The 19,093-nt window shown below is 45.5% G+C and overlaps 1 protein-coding gene across 1 annotated transcript in view; it reads left to right on the top strand.

The window, feature by feature from the left end:
- Positions 1–18,495, top strand: part of LOC142243775 (uncharacterized) — a 69,714-nt gene extending 51,219 nt beyond the window's left edge. Inside the window, exon 3 of the mRNA XM_075315974.1 lies at positions 16,388–18,495. Coding sequence (XP_075172089.1) covers positions 16,388–17,931 — 1,544 coding nt within the window. The 3' untranslated portion in view covers positions 17,932–18,495. The remainder of the gene's footprint in view (positions 1–16,387) is intronic.
- The last annotated feature ends 598 nt before the right edge of the window (positions 18,496–19,093 follow it).

Raw genomic sequence — 19,093 nt, 5'->3', positions numbered from 1 at the left:
GGACGCTGTCAGACTACAGCAGCCCAGGGGAAGGGGTCAGCTCTCCTCGGAGCTCCCTGGACTCTGCTCTGAACCGGCTCACATCTGGGACCTTCACTGCTGCTCCTCACTCCTCCACACTCTGCTGCAGACTCCTCTTTACTCCTCCCTCTCTTTTCCCTTTTGTGCCTGCCTACGCCACCTAGCAACCAGACTCTCTTACCACACCCCTTGAGAGGAGATGGAGGCTTTTGGCCCCCTCCACTATTCCAGTGAAGGTGAAGGCTTTTCCCCCTCCTGGGATCCCCAGGGGTCCTCTCAAAGGTACATGTGTGAGACCTGATCACTATGCGCCTGTGTAGTCACACCTCGGTCAGCCTTCTGGATTACCTGTATTGTACTGTCCCCAGCATGGGTGCAGTACTCAGTGGTGCCTGACCAGGTCAGGGGCGCCACACATGCGCAGATGGATAGGATCTCTCTATAGCTCACCATCGGCATGCATACGGGTTAATGGGGTGTTGTCGGAGAGTTTCCCTATCGCCAGTGGCACACGGCAAGGCTGCCCGCTTTCCCCACTAATTTTTATCCTCACATTAGAGCCCCTGCTGCGATACATTCGGCAGAACTCGAGCATCAGATGGCCTAAGATAGGAAGCACGACGCACAAGATAGCGGCCTTTGCGGACGATCTACTATTTTTTATTTTTTTTTATCACAGACCCACTTACTTTGCTCCCAGCGCTAATGCAGGAATTCAAACAATACTCTATAGCAGGGGTGGGCAATTAATTTTCCCATGGGGCCGCATGAGAAATTGGGATTGGTTTAGAGGGCCGGACTAATATAATTAACTCCGTTCTACCCAATATACTACATTACTACACCCCCTCCATATACTACACCTGTAATATACTACACCCCATATATACTAAACCTGTAATATACTACACCCCATATATACTAAACCTGTAAGAAACTACATCACTACACCCCCCCCATACTACACCTGTAATATACTACACCCCATATATACTAAACCTGTAATATACTACATCACTACACCCCTATATACTACACCTGTATTATACTACACCCCATATATACTAAACCTGTAAGAAACTACATCACTACACCCCCCCATACTACACCTGTAATATACTACACCCCATATATACTAAACCTGTAAGAAACTACATCACTACACCCCCCCATACTACACCTGTAATATACTACACCCCATATATACTAAACCTGTAATATACTACATCACTACACCCCCATATACACCCGTATTATACTACACCACTATATACTACATCTTACACCCCATATACTACACCTGTAATATACTACACCCCATATATACTAAACCTGTAAGAAACTACATCACTACACCCCCCCCATACTACACCTGTAATATACTACACCCCATATATACTAAACCTGTAATATACTACATCACTACACCCCTATATACTACACCTGTATTATACTACACCCCATATATACTAAACCTGTAAGAAACTACATCACTACACCCCCCCATACTACACCTGTAATATACTACACCCCATATATACTAAACCTGTAAGAAACTACATCACTACACCCCCCCATACTACACCTGTAATATACTACACCCCATATATACTAAACCTGTAATATACTACATCACTACACCCCCATATACACCCGTATTATACTACACCACTATATACTACATCTTACACCCCATATACTACACCTGTAATATACTACACCCCATATATACTAAACCTGTAATATACTACATCACTACACCCCTATATACACCTGTATTATACTACACCACTATATACTACACCTGTAATATACTACATATTACACCCCATATACTACACCTGTAATATACATCACTACACCCCTATATACTACACCCCCATATAGTACACCTGTAATATACTACACCCCTCATATAGTACACCAGTAATATACTACACCTCCATATAGTACACCTGTAATATACTACACCTCCATATAGTACACCTGTAATATACTACACCCCTCATATAGTACACCTGTAATATACTACACCCTCATATAGTACACCTGTAATATACTACACCTCCATATAGTACACCTGTAATATACTAAACCTCCATATAGTACACCTGTAATATACTACACCTCCATATAGTACACCTGTAATATACTACACCCTCATATAGTACACCTGTAATATACTACACCCTCATATAGTACACCTGTAATATACTACACCTGTAATATACTACACCCTCATATAGTACACCTGTAATATACTACACCTCCATATAGTACACCTGTAATATACTACACCTCCATATAGTACACCTGTAATATACTACACCTCCATATAGTACACCTGTAATATACTACACCTCCATATAGTACACCTGTAATATACTACACCTCCATATAGTACACCTGTAATATACTACACCTCCATATAGTACACCTGTAATATACACCTCCATATAGCACACCTGTAATATACTACACCTCCATATAGTACACCTGTAATATACTACACCTCCATATAGTACACCTGTAATATACTACACCTCCATATAGTACACCTGTAATATACTACACCTCCATATAGTACACCTGTAATATACTACACCCTCATATAGTACACCTGTAATATACTACACCTCCATATAGTACACCTGTAATATACTACACCTCCATATAGTACACCTGTAATATACTACACCTCCATATAGTACACCTGTAATATACTACACCTCCATATAGTACACCTGTAATATACTACACCCTCATATAGTACACCTGTAATATACTACACCCTCATATAGTACACCTGTAATATACTACACCCTCATATAGTACACCTGTAATATACTACACCCTCATATAGTACACCTGTAATATACTACACCCTCATATAGTACACCTGTAATATAGTACACCTGTAATATACTACACCCTCATATAGCACACCTGTAATATACTACACCCTCATATAGTACACCTGTAATATACTACACCTCCATATAGTACACCTGTAATATACTACACCTCCATATAGTACACCTGTAATATACTACACCTCCATATATGAAGTTTTGACATGACACTAGTCAGGTACAGAATATGTTTTTAACTTTAGTAGGTTAGGGACTGTCTCAGATGGGTACACCGTGACGAGGTGAGACAGCTTCTTACCTTTTTGCAAAAATGTATACACTAAGTACCCTGTTTATTAAGCACTTGCAATTCATTTATTTATAGTCAGGGTATTTTTCCTACAATTTTTCTCCTTGGTTTTTTTCTACACCTCCATATAGTACACCTGTAATATACTACACCTCCATATAGTACACCTGTAATATACTACACCCCTCATATAGTACACCTGTAATATACTACACCCTCATATAGTACACCTGTAATATACTACACCTCCATATAGTACACCTGTAATATACTACACCTCCATATAGTACACCTGTAATATACTACACCTCCATATAGTACACCTGTAATATACTACACCCCTCATATAGTACACCTGTAATATACTACACCCTCATATAGTACACCTGTAATATACTACACCTCCATATAGTACACCTGTAATATACTACACCTCCATATAGTACACCTGTAATATACTACACCTCCATATAGTACACCTGTAATATACTACACCCTCATATAGTACACCTGTAATATACTACACCTCCATATAGTACACCTGTAATATACTACACCTCCATATAGTACACCTGTAATATACTACACCTCCATATAGTACACCTGTAATATACTACACCCCTCATATAGTACACCTGTAATATACTACACCCTCATATAGTACACCTGTAATATACTACACCCTCATATAGTACACCTGTAATATACTACACCTCCATATAGTACACCTGTAATATACTACACCTCCATATAGTACACCTGTAATATACTACACCCTCATATAGCACACCTGTAATATACTACACCTCCATATAGTACACCTGTAATATACTACACCTCCATATAGTACACCTGTAATATACTACACCCCTCATATAGTGCACCTGTAATATACTACACCCCTCATATAGTACACCTGTAATATACTACACCCTCATATAGTACACCTGTAATATACTACACCTCCATATAGTACACCTGTAATATACAACACCCCTCATATAGTACACCTGTAATATACTACACCCTCATATAGTACACCTGTAATATACTACACCCTCATATAGTACACCTGTAATATACTATACCTCCATATAGTACACCTGTAATATACAACACCCCTCATATAGTACACCTGTAATATACTACACCCTCATATAGTACACCTGTAATATACTATACCTCCATATAGTACACCTGTAATATACTACACCTGTAATATACTACACCCCTCATATAGTACACCTGTAATATACTACACCTCCATATAGTACACCTGTAATATACTACACCCCTCATATAGTACACCTGTAATATACTACACCCCTCATAGTACACCTGTAATATACTACACCCTCATATAGTACACCTGTAATATACTACACCTCCATATAGTACACCTGTAATATACTACACCTCCATATAGTACACCTGTAATATACTACACCCTCATATAGTACACCTGTAATATACTACACCCTCATATAGTACACCTGTAATATACTAAATCACTATATACTACACTCCTATATACACCTGTAATAAAACTACATCACTACACCCCATGTACTACACCACTATATACTACATCACTATATACACAACACCATATACTACACCTGTAAAACTAAACCACTACACCCCCAGTATTAGTCACTAGTCCCCCCCATTGTCCCCTCCTCAGCTTATTAGTCACTACTTACCTCTCCCTTGTTATTGTCCCCGTCCTCAGGCACCTCCGTACAGGCCCCCCGCTGAGCTGCTCCTTCTTTTGTACGGGCCCTGGCTGCGCTGATGCTCTTCTCCGAGGTGCCACCATCGCTGCTTCTCTCTGTGAAGGCCCCTGCTGTGCCGCTCTTTTGCTGCCGGCTGGGCGGGAACTTTTTGAAATGACACACGCACGCAGTACTGATAACATCACAGCGCGTGCGTGCGTCACAGAAAAAGTGCCGGCAGGGAACAGAGGAGAGATTCCTGCGTTCCGCTGCCTGCACTGACTGTGCGGAGCTGCAGGATCTCTCCCTGCCCGGCACGCTGCAGCCCGACTCCACTGCAGCGGCTGAAGACGGGCAGGCCGGTCACAGAGCGTAGGCGGGCCGGATGTGGCCCGCGGGCCGCCCCTTGCCCAGGTCTGCTCTATACTGTCCAATTTTAAGATCAACTTGTCTAAGTCGGAGGCACTAAGCGCCAACCTCCCCTCGGGGGTAGTCTTGCAGCTGCGGGGAGCCTTTGATCTTCAATGGGCTTCGCATTACTTGCGATACCTGGGACTCAAATTGACAGCCAATGTGGGTTCTTATTCAAGTTGAACTTTACTCCTCTCCTTCAAAAACTTAAGATTGTACCTGGTCAAAAGGCACGTTTACGTGGTTTGGAAGGTGCGTGATCCTCAAGATGAATATTTTCCCAAAACTGTTGTACCTCCTCCAGACCTTGCCCATCAGGATCCCTATGTCCTTTTTTTTTTTGAGAAGTTTCTTCTATGCAAACTGGGTTTTTGTGGGCAAACAAGCCGGCGAGATTGGCGCGGTCACTGCTTTGTAGACCTAGGACCCGGGGCGGGCTGGGCCTCCCGGATCTCAAGGCATATTATGTAGCCACTCACTTAGCTAGAATGGTGGACTGGTGCAGGCACTCTGCTGCCAAACCCTGGGTGTCGGTGGAGCAGAGCTTCACGGATATTCCACTGGCGGCGCTCCCATGGGTGATCTCCTCAACGGGCACAGATCTCAAGGCCCATCCCACGATTAGCGCCACGCTATCTTGCTGTTCTCATGAGGTGGTCCGGAGATACCTAATTCCCATACCCTCTCCCCTTTCCCCAACCATCGGCTCCCCAGGCTCCCCCCCCCCCCCCGGGTCTTTCTGACCCGATGTTTCGTCTGGATTTTTCGAATTAGATTCCGAGCACACCAAATTGGAGTTGGGGAGCATTGGCTAACGACGGAGGAACTTCGGAATTTCCTGGTCCCCTGTTCTCTGGGCTTGTGGCGCTCTATGCAGCTTAGACACTTTATCTGTTCTCTTCCAGACTATAGTCAGTTCTCCAGACCCCTCACTGAATTCGAGAAGTTATGCATGGAAGGGGGGACCCTCAGATACTCTTTGGCTATCTCACATACTATGCTAGCTCTACAGATTTACCGCCTTCTAGATTCCTCTTGCAGTGGGAGTCGGACTTGGGCCTCTATCTTTTAGCCGTGCAGAGAAACAAGGTGCTCTCTCTTGCTCACAAATCGTCTATCAGTTCGAAACTTCAAGAAGCCAACTACAAATGCTTTTCCCGGTGGTTAAGGGTCCCAACAAAACTACACAAAATGTTTCCTGCAGTAGACTCTAGTTGTTGATGTGGTGCATATATTTTGGGCATGCCCCGTGTTGCAGCAGTTTTGGGAGGGTGTACGGGGAGGGATCAGGCATGTGACTGGATATACACAGACTTGGTCCCGGAACTGTTTCTGCTCCATCTGAGTCCTCTGTCCGTGCATACAAAGGGTCTCTGTTAAGCTTCTTGCTGATGGCCGCCAGGATGTGTATCCCTCTGGGGTGGAGATCCTCTTCCCCGCCGAAGTTATCAATGTGGGCAAACGGTGAACGAACTGATGTTCATGGAGGACTTGACGGCGTCTCTACACGACAGACATGAGGCCTTTCACCAAACATGGTGCTCTTGGATCAAGTTTAAATACTCTAACGGGGGTCTACTGCTGCCGTGGGACGGAAGTGATCTGAAAAGGTGGATCCCTGCTTTGTGTTCGATTTTCTCCCAGTGTCTCCTCTCCCCCCACCCCCTCTTTCCTTTTGAGTCTTCCTCCCTCATTCGTCACCAGTTTCATCTTTCTTGACGGACTCTCTTTTTTTCTTTCTTATTCTTAATTTACTCTGGTAATCCCGTTTTATTAAATAAATTTGGTAAACATGGAGGGGTCACGGTGTTGGAATTTTCATGTGTTACAGCCAGAATGTTATAAAAATGTTACCATACATTTCACAATTATTATATATCTAATCCAGTTTGGAATATTTCCATGTTTATGGTTAAATAAAGAATTTAAAAAAAAAAAAGTCATACTCGGTACAGGAAGTATTAAGTGAACGAGGGAAGGGAAACCTGTATCTAGGGAAGGGGAAGATGGTGATCCCCTGACCAAACCTACCGCTGGTCCCTGTGGTCTCCCGCCACTTTACATAGGTTCCGACCTATGCGCTGAGCCGGATACCTGGCCCTAGGTATCCCTAGTGCTAGACCCTAAATAGGGAACGGGTGGGATGAGCTTAGTCAACCCCACTAAACACTATAGAATACACAAGGAGGACACACAGGGGGAAAAGCATGAACTACTTATTACCGAACTCAGGTAGAAGTTCAGCACTGCTTCAGCAACGATACTGCATATGAGAGCAAGTCACCTGCTTTCAACCAGAGCTAGCATGAACTGAAAATATCACCAGCACCACTCCAGGGAAGATGGGAGTATTTAAACACCAAGAGCATGCTGATTATCAGCAGCATGGAAGGCGAGTGTCTGCTGGGTTCAAAAAGGGAAGTGATGAAAATCCAGCGGGAAAGCTGCCTATACCAATGAATTCTGACAGCAGGAACAATAGAAAGTCGGGGAGTAGTTTGCGCAGCCAGATGCTGTGATCTTCTATTTACAGGAACCACATGACTGTCTGTCACCCGTATACTAAAGGATAACTGAAGTGAGCACCAATATGTATATATGTATACAGAGTGCAAGCCAAAAAAATAGATAATCAATAAAGATGAAGGCTGCACATCCAATAATATGATAATGGTATAATGCTACAAGCATGCTGACAATTATAATGAAAAATGCAATTTGCTAACTGGAAAGTGAACATGTGAATCATGAAATGCATACCTGCCAAGACTATTGGGGAAAAAGAGATATTTAGCAATCGCACTGATCACTGTAACGGAGCCCCAATACTTCGCCAAGGTATATCTCTATTTTGGGGTCTTTAGCTCTGTGACCCTAACTCTGTGTCATCTCATTGCAATTAAAAACTGCTGTATGTAGAGAGGGATAACCAAGGACTGACTTATATAGGAAATGGAAAAACATGTCCGAAAGGGGCGGAGTTGTGTTCAACCCAATATAGAGATATACTTTGGCAAGGTATTGGGGCTCGGTTACATTGATCAGTGCAATTGCTAAATATCTTTTTTTTCCCTAATAGTCTTGGCAGGTATGCATTTCATGAGTCACATGTTCACTTTCCAGTTATAAATTTCATTTTTCAATATAATTGTCAGCATGCTTGTAGCATTATACCATTATCATATTATTGGATGTGCAGCCTTCATCTTTATTGTCTGTCACCCGATAATGTATAAAGTCTGGTATGACTGACATGTCCCCTGACCACACGAGGAGGATATCGTCTACATATCAGCCATACCAGACTATACGATCAAAAAACTGATTTCTCCTCTCACCATGCCACAGAAAGAATAGCCAAATTGAAGAAGAATCGGGACTTCATTGGAGCGCGTCTGGTTCTACAAAAAGAATCCATTAATTAGTTATTGGTGAGCAGGAATTCAATAGCTACCGTGTTTCCCCGAAAGTAAGACAGTGTCTTACATTCTTTTTACCCCCAAAAGTGCCACTATGTCTTACTTTTGGGGTATGTCTTATATTGGAAAAAAATCCCACAGCAATCGCAGCAAGTCTCCATGCAATGTACCGTATGGGGACTTGCCGCGATTGCGCCCTAAGTGTACCGCAAGTTAAGGAAACTTAACCACCAGCGGCTGCACATGAGGGCACTGAGGCTGCGTGATTTTGTATGTTGTCCATGGTCCTGATGGACCACGGACAACATTACTGCAACATTTCAACATTTCTCGGTAGCCGAGCGTTCAGCTGAGCGCCCGACCGCCGGCATGTGTCAGCTCTCAGCTGAGCGCTCAGCCGCCGGCATGTCAGGGCGTTCAGCTGAGCGCCAGACCGCCGGCATGTGTCAGCTCTCAGCTGAGCGCTAAGCCGCCGGCATGTCAGGGCGCTCAGCTGAGCGCCCGACCCCCGGCATGTGTCAGCTCTCAGCTGAGCGCTTTGCCGCCGGCAAGTCAGGGCGCTCAGCTGAGCGCTTTGCCGCCGGCAAGTCAGGGCGCTCAGCTGAGCGCTCGGCCGCTGTAACTGTACTGTAAAGAAGAAAAAAAAAAATAAATACATTTTTACTACGTCTTACATTAGCCGACCCCCCCAAAACCCCCACTACATCTTACTATCAGGGGTGTCTTACTATCGGGGAAACACGGTATCAGTATAAATTCCTTAAGCTCGGGTTTATAGGCACTATACGAATTAGGATGGGGAGCGACAGCAGCACAAGCCAAAGCATGAGGTCCGGACGAATATAAGTCAACAATATCACAAAATTCTCGTTTCTTTACTTTAATTCGTTAGGTGATTATATAGTAACAGCAGAGAAGGGGTGTCTTTAAGATGGCCTGGTCAGTGGGGAAGGAGTGGTTGGAGATGCTGGTCTTAAGCGGGTTTTACACGCTACGATATCGTTAATGAATTATATGAATTATCGTCAGGGTCACGTCGTTAGTGACGCACATCCGGCGTCATTACCAATATCGCAGTGTGTGACACTTATATGCGAACTAAAACGATCGCATAAGCGTCAAAAATCGTTTGCCGCGGAGAGGTCGTCCTAAAGCAAAAAATCGTTTTCTTCTAATTAGCGTTGTTGTTCCTCGTTCCTGCAGCAGCACACATCGCTGTATGACACCGCAGGAGCGAGCAACATCTCCTTACCTGCCTCCATCGCCAATGCGGAAGGAAGGAGGTGGGCGGGATGTTTACGTCCCACTCATCTCCGCTCCTCCACTTGTATTGGACGGCTGCCGTGTTACGCCGCACGACCCGCCCCCTTAGAAAGTAGGCGGTTTGCCGGCCAGAGCGACATCGCAGGACAGGTAACTGCGTGTGACGGGGGTAAGCGAGGTTGTGCGCGACGGGCAACGATTTGCCCGTCTCGCACAACCGACGGGGGCGGGTATGATCGCTTGCGATCTCGCTAGTGAGATCGCAGCATGTAAAGCCCGCTTTAGACCTTTACAGAGAGAGCCTATACTAGAAACTATAGGACATAAAGATGGGGGGGAAACCTCCTTATGTAGTTTTGGTGGGCCATGAAAAATCGCAAAAGAACAGTTTTATTGTCAAGAAAACCATAATCAATTCCAACCAATGTGCATTTCTATGCGAAGGAAAATGTCAGCTCTTCTGTAAGGGGAGAAGACGGCAGAGAAAACTATTTATGCGTGAAGCGAATTGGATTGTCAAATTAAATACGAAATATCCTAAGGGAATGAATCGTAGAAAGGACACTATGGTCATCTATTGAGGATCCTAAGGGTTAACCTCTCCATTGTATTTGGGAGGGTGAGTTGCAACTTGTCATGTGACTGATTTTTGCCTTATTTGTATAATTTAATTCTAAATGATCTATTGTGTCTTATACAATGTCAGCCTTGGTATTTTGTATTCTCTATGACTAAACTAAAAAAAAGAATTCTTTATATAGCGCTAACATGTTCCGCTGCGCTTTACATACATCCGGAACACTGTCCCCATTGGGGCTCACAATCTATATTCCCTATCTGTATGTGTTTGGAGTGTGGGAGGAAACCGGAGTACCTGAAGGAAACCCACGCAAACACGGGGAGAACATACAAACTCCTTGCAGATGGTGTTCTTGGTGGGATTCGAACCTAGGACCCCAGCACTGCAAGGCTGCAATGCTAACCCCTGAGCCACCGTGCCGTCCAAGAGTTCAACGTTGGTTCGAAATGCGTAATATACTGTTTCCACCGCGTTTTATTTTAGTTTTTTCTTCAGCGCTCTATTGGGAGACCCAGACGATTGGGGTATAGCTACTGCCCTCCGGAGGCCACACAAAGCACTACACTAAAAAGTGCAAGGCCCCTCCCCTTCTGGCTATACCCCCCCGTGGTATCACGGGTACTCCAGTTTTCAAGCTTTGTGCGAAGGAGGTCAGACATCCACGCATAGCTCCACAGATTTTAGTCAGCAGTAGCTGCTGACTATTTCGGATGGAATAAAAGAGGGCCCATATAGGGCCCCCAGCATGCTCCCTTCGCACCCGTTGATGGTGTTGTAAGGTTGAGGTACCTATTGCTGGTACAGAGGCTGGAGCCCCACATGCTGTTTTCCTTCCACATCCCCTTGTAGGGCTCTGTGGAAGTGGGATCCTGCCGGCCTCAAAGCTCTGACGCCGGGCTCCATCCACAGACCCATAGAACCTGGTGGATGCCGAGCAGGAGTACCATCAGGGACATGGCCCTGCATCATACAGGTACTCTGTGTCCCCGGCAGGCACAGACACACTCCGGGCTGGCTGGGTGTTGTAGTGCGCCGGGGACCGTAACGCTAGAGCTAGTGTCTCTACAGTTTACTGGGGGACTTTTTTCTGTGTGTGGGAACGCAGCGCTGACCCCCGCTGGACCGGCGGCGCTGCTGTGACTTTTAGTTCGCCGGGGACACGCCGACCGCGCTTTTACGGCGGTGGCGTTTATAAATCTAGTCCCCGGCTTTTGCGGCCTAGGACGCCGGCAGCTCCGATTCGTTCCCGCCCCCACCCTGTCAATCAGGGTAGGGGAGAGACGCTGTTTCACGGCAGCGACGAGGGCTGGAGCCTGATTTACATGCTCCAGCCCTCTCACTAGGCACAGAGGGAAGCAGGCTTCCCGCTCTTAGTCAGGAACGCCCAGGGCCCGCCCCCCCTCCTCTCTCAGGACGCCGGCAGCCATTACATGCATGTCTGGCTGGAGGAAGGACGCAAGGCTCTGGGAGACCTGGACTAGGGGGCTTTGGAGATCACACACCCGCTCTTAAGCGGGCGGTAAGCGGCTTTTCAGCTGGCCCCTCTAGTGCCTCAGTGTGTATTAGTGTACTGTGTCACTGGACATATATATATTTCCTTATTGCTTGCACTGTGAGGTCGCTTCCTGGCTGTATACCCAGATCACTCTGAGGAGGCAGCAACATGTCATCTGCAAAACGCAAGGCTGCCAAGGCTAGGGCTGTGTACACTGCGTGTGCTGCATGTGGGGCTGCTCTACCAGCAGGCTCCAAGGACCCCCATTGTGTGCAATGCTCAGATCCGGTGCTGCTTCGCCAGCCGGAGTCAGGAGAGATAGTGACCCAGGCTGAGACGCCTGTAAGTCCTGCCCCGGTGTCAGGGACAGACTTTGCAGTTTTTGCGGATAATATGTCTGTGACTATGGCAAAAATCCTTGCAACTTTGCAATCCATGCCTGGGGCTCAGTCTATGGACACGGCGAGGTCTCTGTCCTCTAATCCCCCTCAGTTGGATTTAATCCAGACTGCAAGGGGGTCCCCGGCTTCACAGGCTGAGTATTATGACTCAGATGATAGCCCCAGCCACCCTAAGCGAGCTCGCTGGGAAAGACCCTCAACGTCATCACACTGCTCAGGGTCTCAGCGCAATCAGTCTCCCTGTGATGCGTCTGATGAGAGTGATCAGGAGTCTTATCCTGGAACCCCTCTCAATCTGGATTCCCCGGATGGGGACGCCATGGTAAACGATCTTATCTCAGCCATCAATAGACTGTTAGATATTTCTCCCCCAGCCCCTTCAGCAGAGGAGGCAGCTGCAGAGCAGGAGAAGTTTCGTTTCCTCTATCCCAAGCGTAAATTAAGTGCTTTCTTGGATCACTCTGACTTCAGAGAGTCAATCCAGAAACACGACGCTCATCCAGAAAGGCGTTTCTCTAAACGTTCTAAGGATACACGTTTTCCTTTTCCCCCTGATGTGGTCAAGCGCTGGACCCAGTGTCCAAAAGTTGATCCCCCGATTTCCAAACTTGCAGCTAGATCCATAGTTGCAGTGGAGGATGGCGCTTCACTTAAGGATGCCAATGACAGACAGATGGACCTTTGGTTAAAATCTGTCTATGAAGCTATCGGCGCGTCGTTTGCTCCAGCATTCGCAGCCGTATGGGCACTCCAAGCTATTTCAGCTGGTTTAGCAAAAGTGGATGCTATCTTACATCCAGCGGTGCCGCAAGTGGCGTCCCTTACCTCGCAGATGTCCGCGTTCGCGTCTTACGCTAGCAATGCGGTCCTAGAATCTACCAGCCGCACCTCAATGGCGTCCGCCAATTCGGTAGTTTTGCGCAGAGCCTTGTGGTTAAAGGACTGGAAAGCAGATGCTGGTTCAAAAAAATGTTTAACCAGCCTGCCTTTATCTAGAGATAGACTGTTTGGCGAACCATTGGCTGACATCATTAAACAGTCCAAGGGTAAAGACTCTTCTTTACCCCAGCCCAGAACAAGCAAACCTCAGCAGAAAAAGTGGCAGCAGAGGTTTCAGTCCTTTCGAGGTTCGGGCAAGACACAATTCTCCTCGTCCAAAGGGACTCAGAGGACGCAAAGAAGCTCAGATTCCTGGCGGGCTCACGCGCGCCCCAAGAAAGCAAATGGAGGAACCGCTTCCAAAGCGGCCACCTCATGACTTCCAGCTCCCCCCCTCCGCATCTCCGGTCGGGGGCAGGCTCTCCCGCTTTTCCGTCATTTGGATGTCACAGGTCAAAGACCGGTGGGTGACAGACATTTTGTCGCGCGGGTACAGAATCGAGTTCAGTTCTCGTCCTCCAGCTCGGTTCTTCAGAACCTCCCCACATCCAGACCGAGCAGATGCACTGCTGCAGGCGGTGGACTCCCTAAGAGCGGAAGGAGTAGTGGTTCCTGTACCGCCTCAGGAACAAGGGCGAGGGTTTTACTCAATCTCTTTGTGGTTCCAAAAAAGGACGGCTCGTTCCGTCCTGTTCTGGATCTAAAGCTGCTCAACAAACATGTGCACGCCAGGCGGTTCCGGATGGAAACCCTCCGCTCTGTCGTGGCCTCAATGTCTCAAGGAGACTTCCTTGCCTCAATAGACATCAAAGATGCTTATCTCCACGTGCCAATTGCTACAGAACATCAACGTTTTCTACGTTTTGTGATAGGAAACGAACATCTTCAGTTCGTAGCTCTGCCATTCGGTCTGGCGACAGCCCCACGGGTTTTCACCAAGGTCATGGCGGCAGTGGTAGCAGTCTTGCACTCTCAGGGACACTCGGTGATCCCTTACCTAGACGATCTACTTGTCAAGGCACCCTCTCAAGAGGCATGCCAACTCAGTCTACATGCTACGCTAGAGACTCTACAGACTTTCGGATGGATCATCAACTTTCCAAAGTCAAATCTGTCACCGACACAGTCACCTTTCTTTCCTTCCTGCAATCGGGGTTGGAAAAGGGCTTGTCGCTCAGTTCCCTTAAAGGGCAAGTCTCGGCACTGTCTGTGTTTTTTCAGAAGCGTCTAGCACGTCTTCCTAAGGTGCGCACGTTCCTACAGGGGGTCTGTCATATTGTGCCCCCGTACAAGCGGCCGTTAGATCCATGGGATCTGAACAGAGTACTTGTTGCTCTGCAAAAGCCGCCCTTCGAGCCTCTAAAGGACGTTTCCTTTTCTCGACTGTCACAGAAAGTGGCGTTTCTTGTCGCGATCACATCGCTTCGGCGAGTGTCTGAGCTGGCAGCTTTGTCATCCAAGGCTCCTTTCCTGGTGTTCCACCAGGACAAGGTAGTGCTGCGCCCCATTCCGGAGTTTCTCCCTAAGGTCGTATCCTCGTTTCATCTTAATCAGGATATATCCTTGCCTTCCTTTTACCCTCATCCGGTTCACCGGTATGAAAAGGACTTACGTTTGCTAGATCTGGTGAGAGCACTCAGAATCTACATCTCCCGAACGGCGCCCATACGCCGTTCCGATGCACTTTTTGTCCTTGTCGCTGGTCCGCGCAAGGGATTGCAGGCTTCTAAAGCCACCCTGGCTCGATGGATCAAAGAACCAATTCTAGAGGCCTACCGCTCTGCGGGGCTTCCGGTTCCTTCAGGGCTAAAAGCCCACTCAACCAGAGCCGTGGGTGCGTCCTGGGCATTACGTCACCAGGCTTCGGCTCAACAGGTGTGCCAGGCAGCAACCTGGTCCAGTCTGCACACTTTCACCAAGCATTATCAGGTGCATACCTATGCTTCGGCGGATGCCAGCTTAGGTAGAAGAGTCCTGCAGGCGGCAGTGACATCCCCGTAGGGGAGGGCTGTTTTTTGCAGCTCTAACATGAGGTATTTCTTTACCCACCCAGGGACAGCTTTTGGACGTCCCAATCGTCTGGGTCTCCCAATAGAGCGCTGAAGAAGAAGGGAATTTTGTTACTTACCGTAAATTCCTTTTCTTCTAGCTCTTATTGGGAGACCCAGCACCCGCCCTGTTGTCCTTCGGGATTTTTTTGTTGTTTGCGGGTACACATGTTGTTCATGTTGAACGGTTTTTTCAGTTCTCCGATGTTTCTCGGAGTGAATTTGTTTAAACCAGTTATTGGCTTCCTCCTTCTTGCTTTGGCACTAAAACTGGAGTACCCGTGATACCACGGGGGGGTATAGCCAGAAGGGGAGGGGCCTTGCACTTTTTAGTGTAGTGCTTTGTGTGGCCTCCGGAGGGCAGTAGCTATACCCCAATCGTCTGGGTCTCCCAATAAGAGCTAGAAGAAAAGGAATTTACGGTAAGTAACAAAATTCCCTTCTTTTGTTTAACGTGGAATGAAATAATTTTGATTATATTTTGTTCGGATGCTGACCTGCTGTTTTCTACTTGCATGTACCTGTGGCTCAGCAGGTGGTTGATGTATGGATGTTATTACAGAGCAGCTTCAGTCGGATGCATAGCAGACTTTATCCTTGGATTTGCCTAATGCATAAAAGACAAATGTATGTGTACCCCCTAGATCATCACTACTACCCCACTCTGTGCCACGTGTCCCCTAACAATTTCACATTACCGCTGCAACTAATCAACAGCTGAAGCTTCACAATTATGTCTGAGCTGAAGAACAGTTTCTTTTCCTCAGACGTAATTGTAAAGGCTGTAACCGATTGTCAGCCTCTGATTGCTTGCAGCGGTCACGAGACTGGCAAGACATAACACTCCTCAAAGTGAAGGCGCAATCCTGATTCAGTAGATGAGGGAATTAATAAGTGGTTCTTCAATAGTAGGTTATCCCCTTTATTATGATTGCTTAGAACTTTGTTTATTTTATGGTTTAAACAGATTTGACAAATCTTTTATCCTAACAGAAAATCCCAGTAGAAATTCGAAGGAAATCATTGTGTTATCATTAAATTGCAAAGTAGAAGATGAAGATCTTATGCAGCGCTCCTCAGAAGCAAACCTTGTTACCCTTAATGTGCCCAGTACTGATAATTCCTCTAATTGTGAAGAACCTTCTCCTGCTCAATCACAGATTGTAAGAAAGCTTACAGTGGAGAAACCGTACACCTGCTCAAAATGTGGGAAATGCTTTACAGATAAATCACATCTTGCTACACATGAGAGAAGTCACAAAGGAGAGAAGCCATTCTCATGTTCTGAATGTGGAAAGTTTTTTACAACAAAATCAAATCTTGTTACTCATCAAAAGAGGCACACAGGAGAAAATCTGTTTTCATGTGCAGAATGTGGAAAGGGCTATACAAATAGATCAAATCTTGTTATACATGAGAGAAGCCACACAGGAGAGAAGCCGTATGCATGCTCTGAATGTGGAAAGTTTTTTACAACAAAATCAGGTCTTAAGACTCATCAGAAAATTCACACAGGCGAGAAGCCATTTCCGTGTTCAGTATGTGGGAAATGTTTTATAACTAAACCTAATCTTGTTAAGCATGAGAGAACTCACACAGGGGAGAAGCCGTATTCCTGTTCTGAATGCGGGAATTGTTTTACAAGTAAATTTATTCTGGTTGCACATCAGAAAATTCACACAGGGGAGAAGCCGTATTCATGTACAGAATGTGGTAAATGTTATATAAGTAAAGTCACTCTGGTTGCACATCAGAAAATTCACACAGGAGAGAAACCGTATTCATGTTCAGAATGTGGGAAGTGCTATAAAGATAAAGCAAGTCTTGTTTCACATGGAAGAATTCACACAGGAGAGAAGCCATTTTCATGTCCAGAATGTGGGAAATGCTTTAAAGATAGAATTAGTCTTGGTGTGCATGAGAGACGCCACGCAGGAGAAAAGACCTTTCCATGTTCAATATGTGGAAAACGTTTTAGCTATAATTCATACCTTGTTAAACATGAGAAAATGCACACAGGAGAAAGGCCAAATTCATGTACTGAATGTGGGAAATGCTTTACAACAAAATCAAGTCTTGTTGTACATGAGAAAATTCACACTGGAGAGAAGCCATATTCATGTCCCATATGTGGGAAATCTTTTTTAGGAAAGGCAAGTCTTGTTTATCACAATAGAGATCATACAGGAGAGAAGCCTTATTCATGTTTAGAATGTGGAAAATGCTTCAAAGGTAAATTAAATCTTATTTTACATAAGAGAACACACACAGGAAAGAAGCCATATTCCTGCTCAGAATGTGGGAAATGTTTTACAGATAAATCAAGCCTTGTTAGGCATGAGAGAATGCACACAGGAGAGAAGCCGTACTCCTGTTCATTATGTGGGAAATGCTTTGCTAGTAAACAAAGTCTTGGTAAGCATGAAAGAATTCACAGAGAGAAGCCATATATCTGTTCACTCTGTGGGAAGTGCTTTAGAGATAGCTCAGGTCTTAATAAACATCAAGAAAGTCACACAGTAAAGAAGCCTCTTTGAATTATTTGTGGAAATGTTTTACAAATAAATCATAACATTTCAGAGAATTCACATAGATAAACTATATTCTTTTTGGGATATGAGACAGGTGATGACTTTTGCTATTTAAGTAGTATTGGTCTCTATCTGCCAAATGCCCAACTTATTACCTGAGTTCAGCTGTGACCAGATTTCTTGGAGAAAATTATTTTAGCAATAAAGTTTCGAAGCAATGAGGCTGAAATTTCCCCACGGGGGCTCATAACTTTGCTAATTATTACTGTATTTATTTTACTACTATATAGCATCATTATTCCCATAGTGCTTTTAACATCATCCCTGTCCCTACTGAGACTCAATCTAAAGAAACATTCTCACAATCAGTTTTACACTTGATTTCGACAATGCTTATTTTCACTGCAATGTACAATACAAGCAAAGTGGATGGGATTAAGGCTATAAGCCCACGGGATAACGTACCCACGGATTTTGCCGCAGGTTTACCGCAGCTGCTGCCCGGAATCAGCAGCTATCCATTGCTGCGGGATTCAAGCATTTTTGTTGCGGTAAACCTGCGGAACAAGTGCGGGAAATACCTGCGGAAGTCCCGGCCTCTATCTCCATAGTGGAAAGGCGGGACATCTGCAGACATTTCTGCATGAATAATTGACATGCAGCTACGTGCGGCTGCGGGAAATCTGCAGCTGCACATACCACAGCATTGATACAGCACTCCCCGAATTCCATAGGATAACATGGGGAGTGTTTGTACCTGCGGATTTATCTGGAAAATCCAGATAAATCCGCAGGTTTTCCGCAGCAAAATCTGAGGGTATGTTGCCCCGTGGGCCCATAGCCTAATAGAAATCTCCTGTCCACTGTATTTCTTTTTTACACTGCATAAAGTGACCTGAGATGTGTTTTTCTATGCCGCAGCATGTCAATTTCTCTGGGACACTCAGTTTTCTGAGAGGATTTTGCCATATAGACTTGAACCAAAATGTGGAAAATCCGCAGTAAAAGACACACATGCGTTTTTGGTGCATTTATGTGATGGAAACTAATTTACTCATGTAATTCACACTTAATTATATATAATATATGTCAATACGGGGAAATCTCAAATAGAAGACTGCTTTACTTAAAGGATGACACCAAACGCAGACAAATAATGCAGCATCAA

The sequence above is a fragment of the Anomaloglossus baeobatrachus genome, chromosome 6, assembly GCF_048569485.1.
Source record: "Anomaloglossus baeobatrachus isolate aAnoBae1 chromosome 6, aAnoBae1.hap1, whole genome shotgun sequence".
NCBI classification, from domain to species: Eukaryota; Metazoa; Chordata; class Amphibia; order Anura; family Aromobatidae; genus Anomaloglossus; species Anomaloglossus baeobatrachus.
This window is presented reverse-complemented; position numbering and strand designations above follow the sequence as displayed.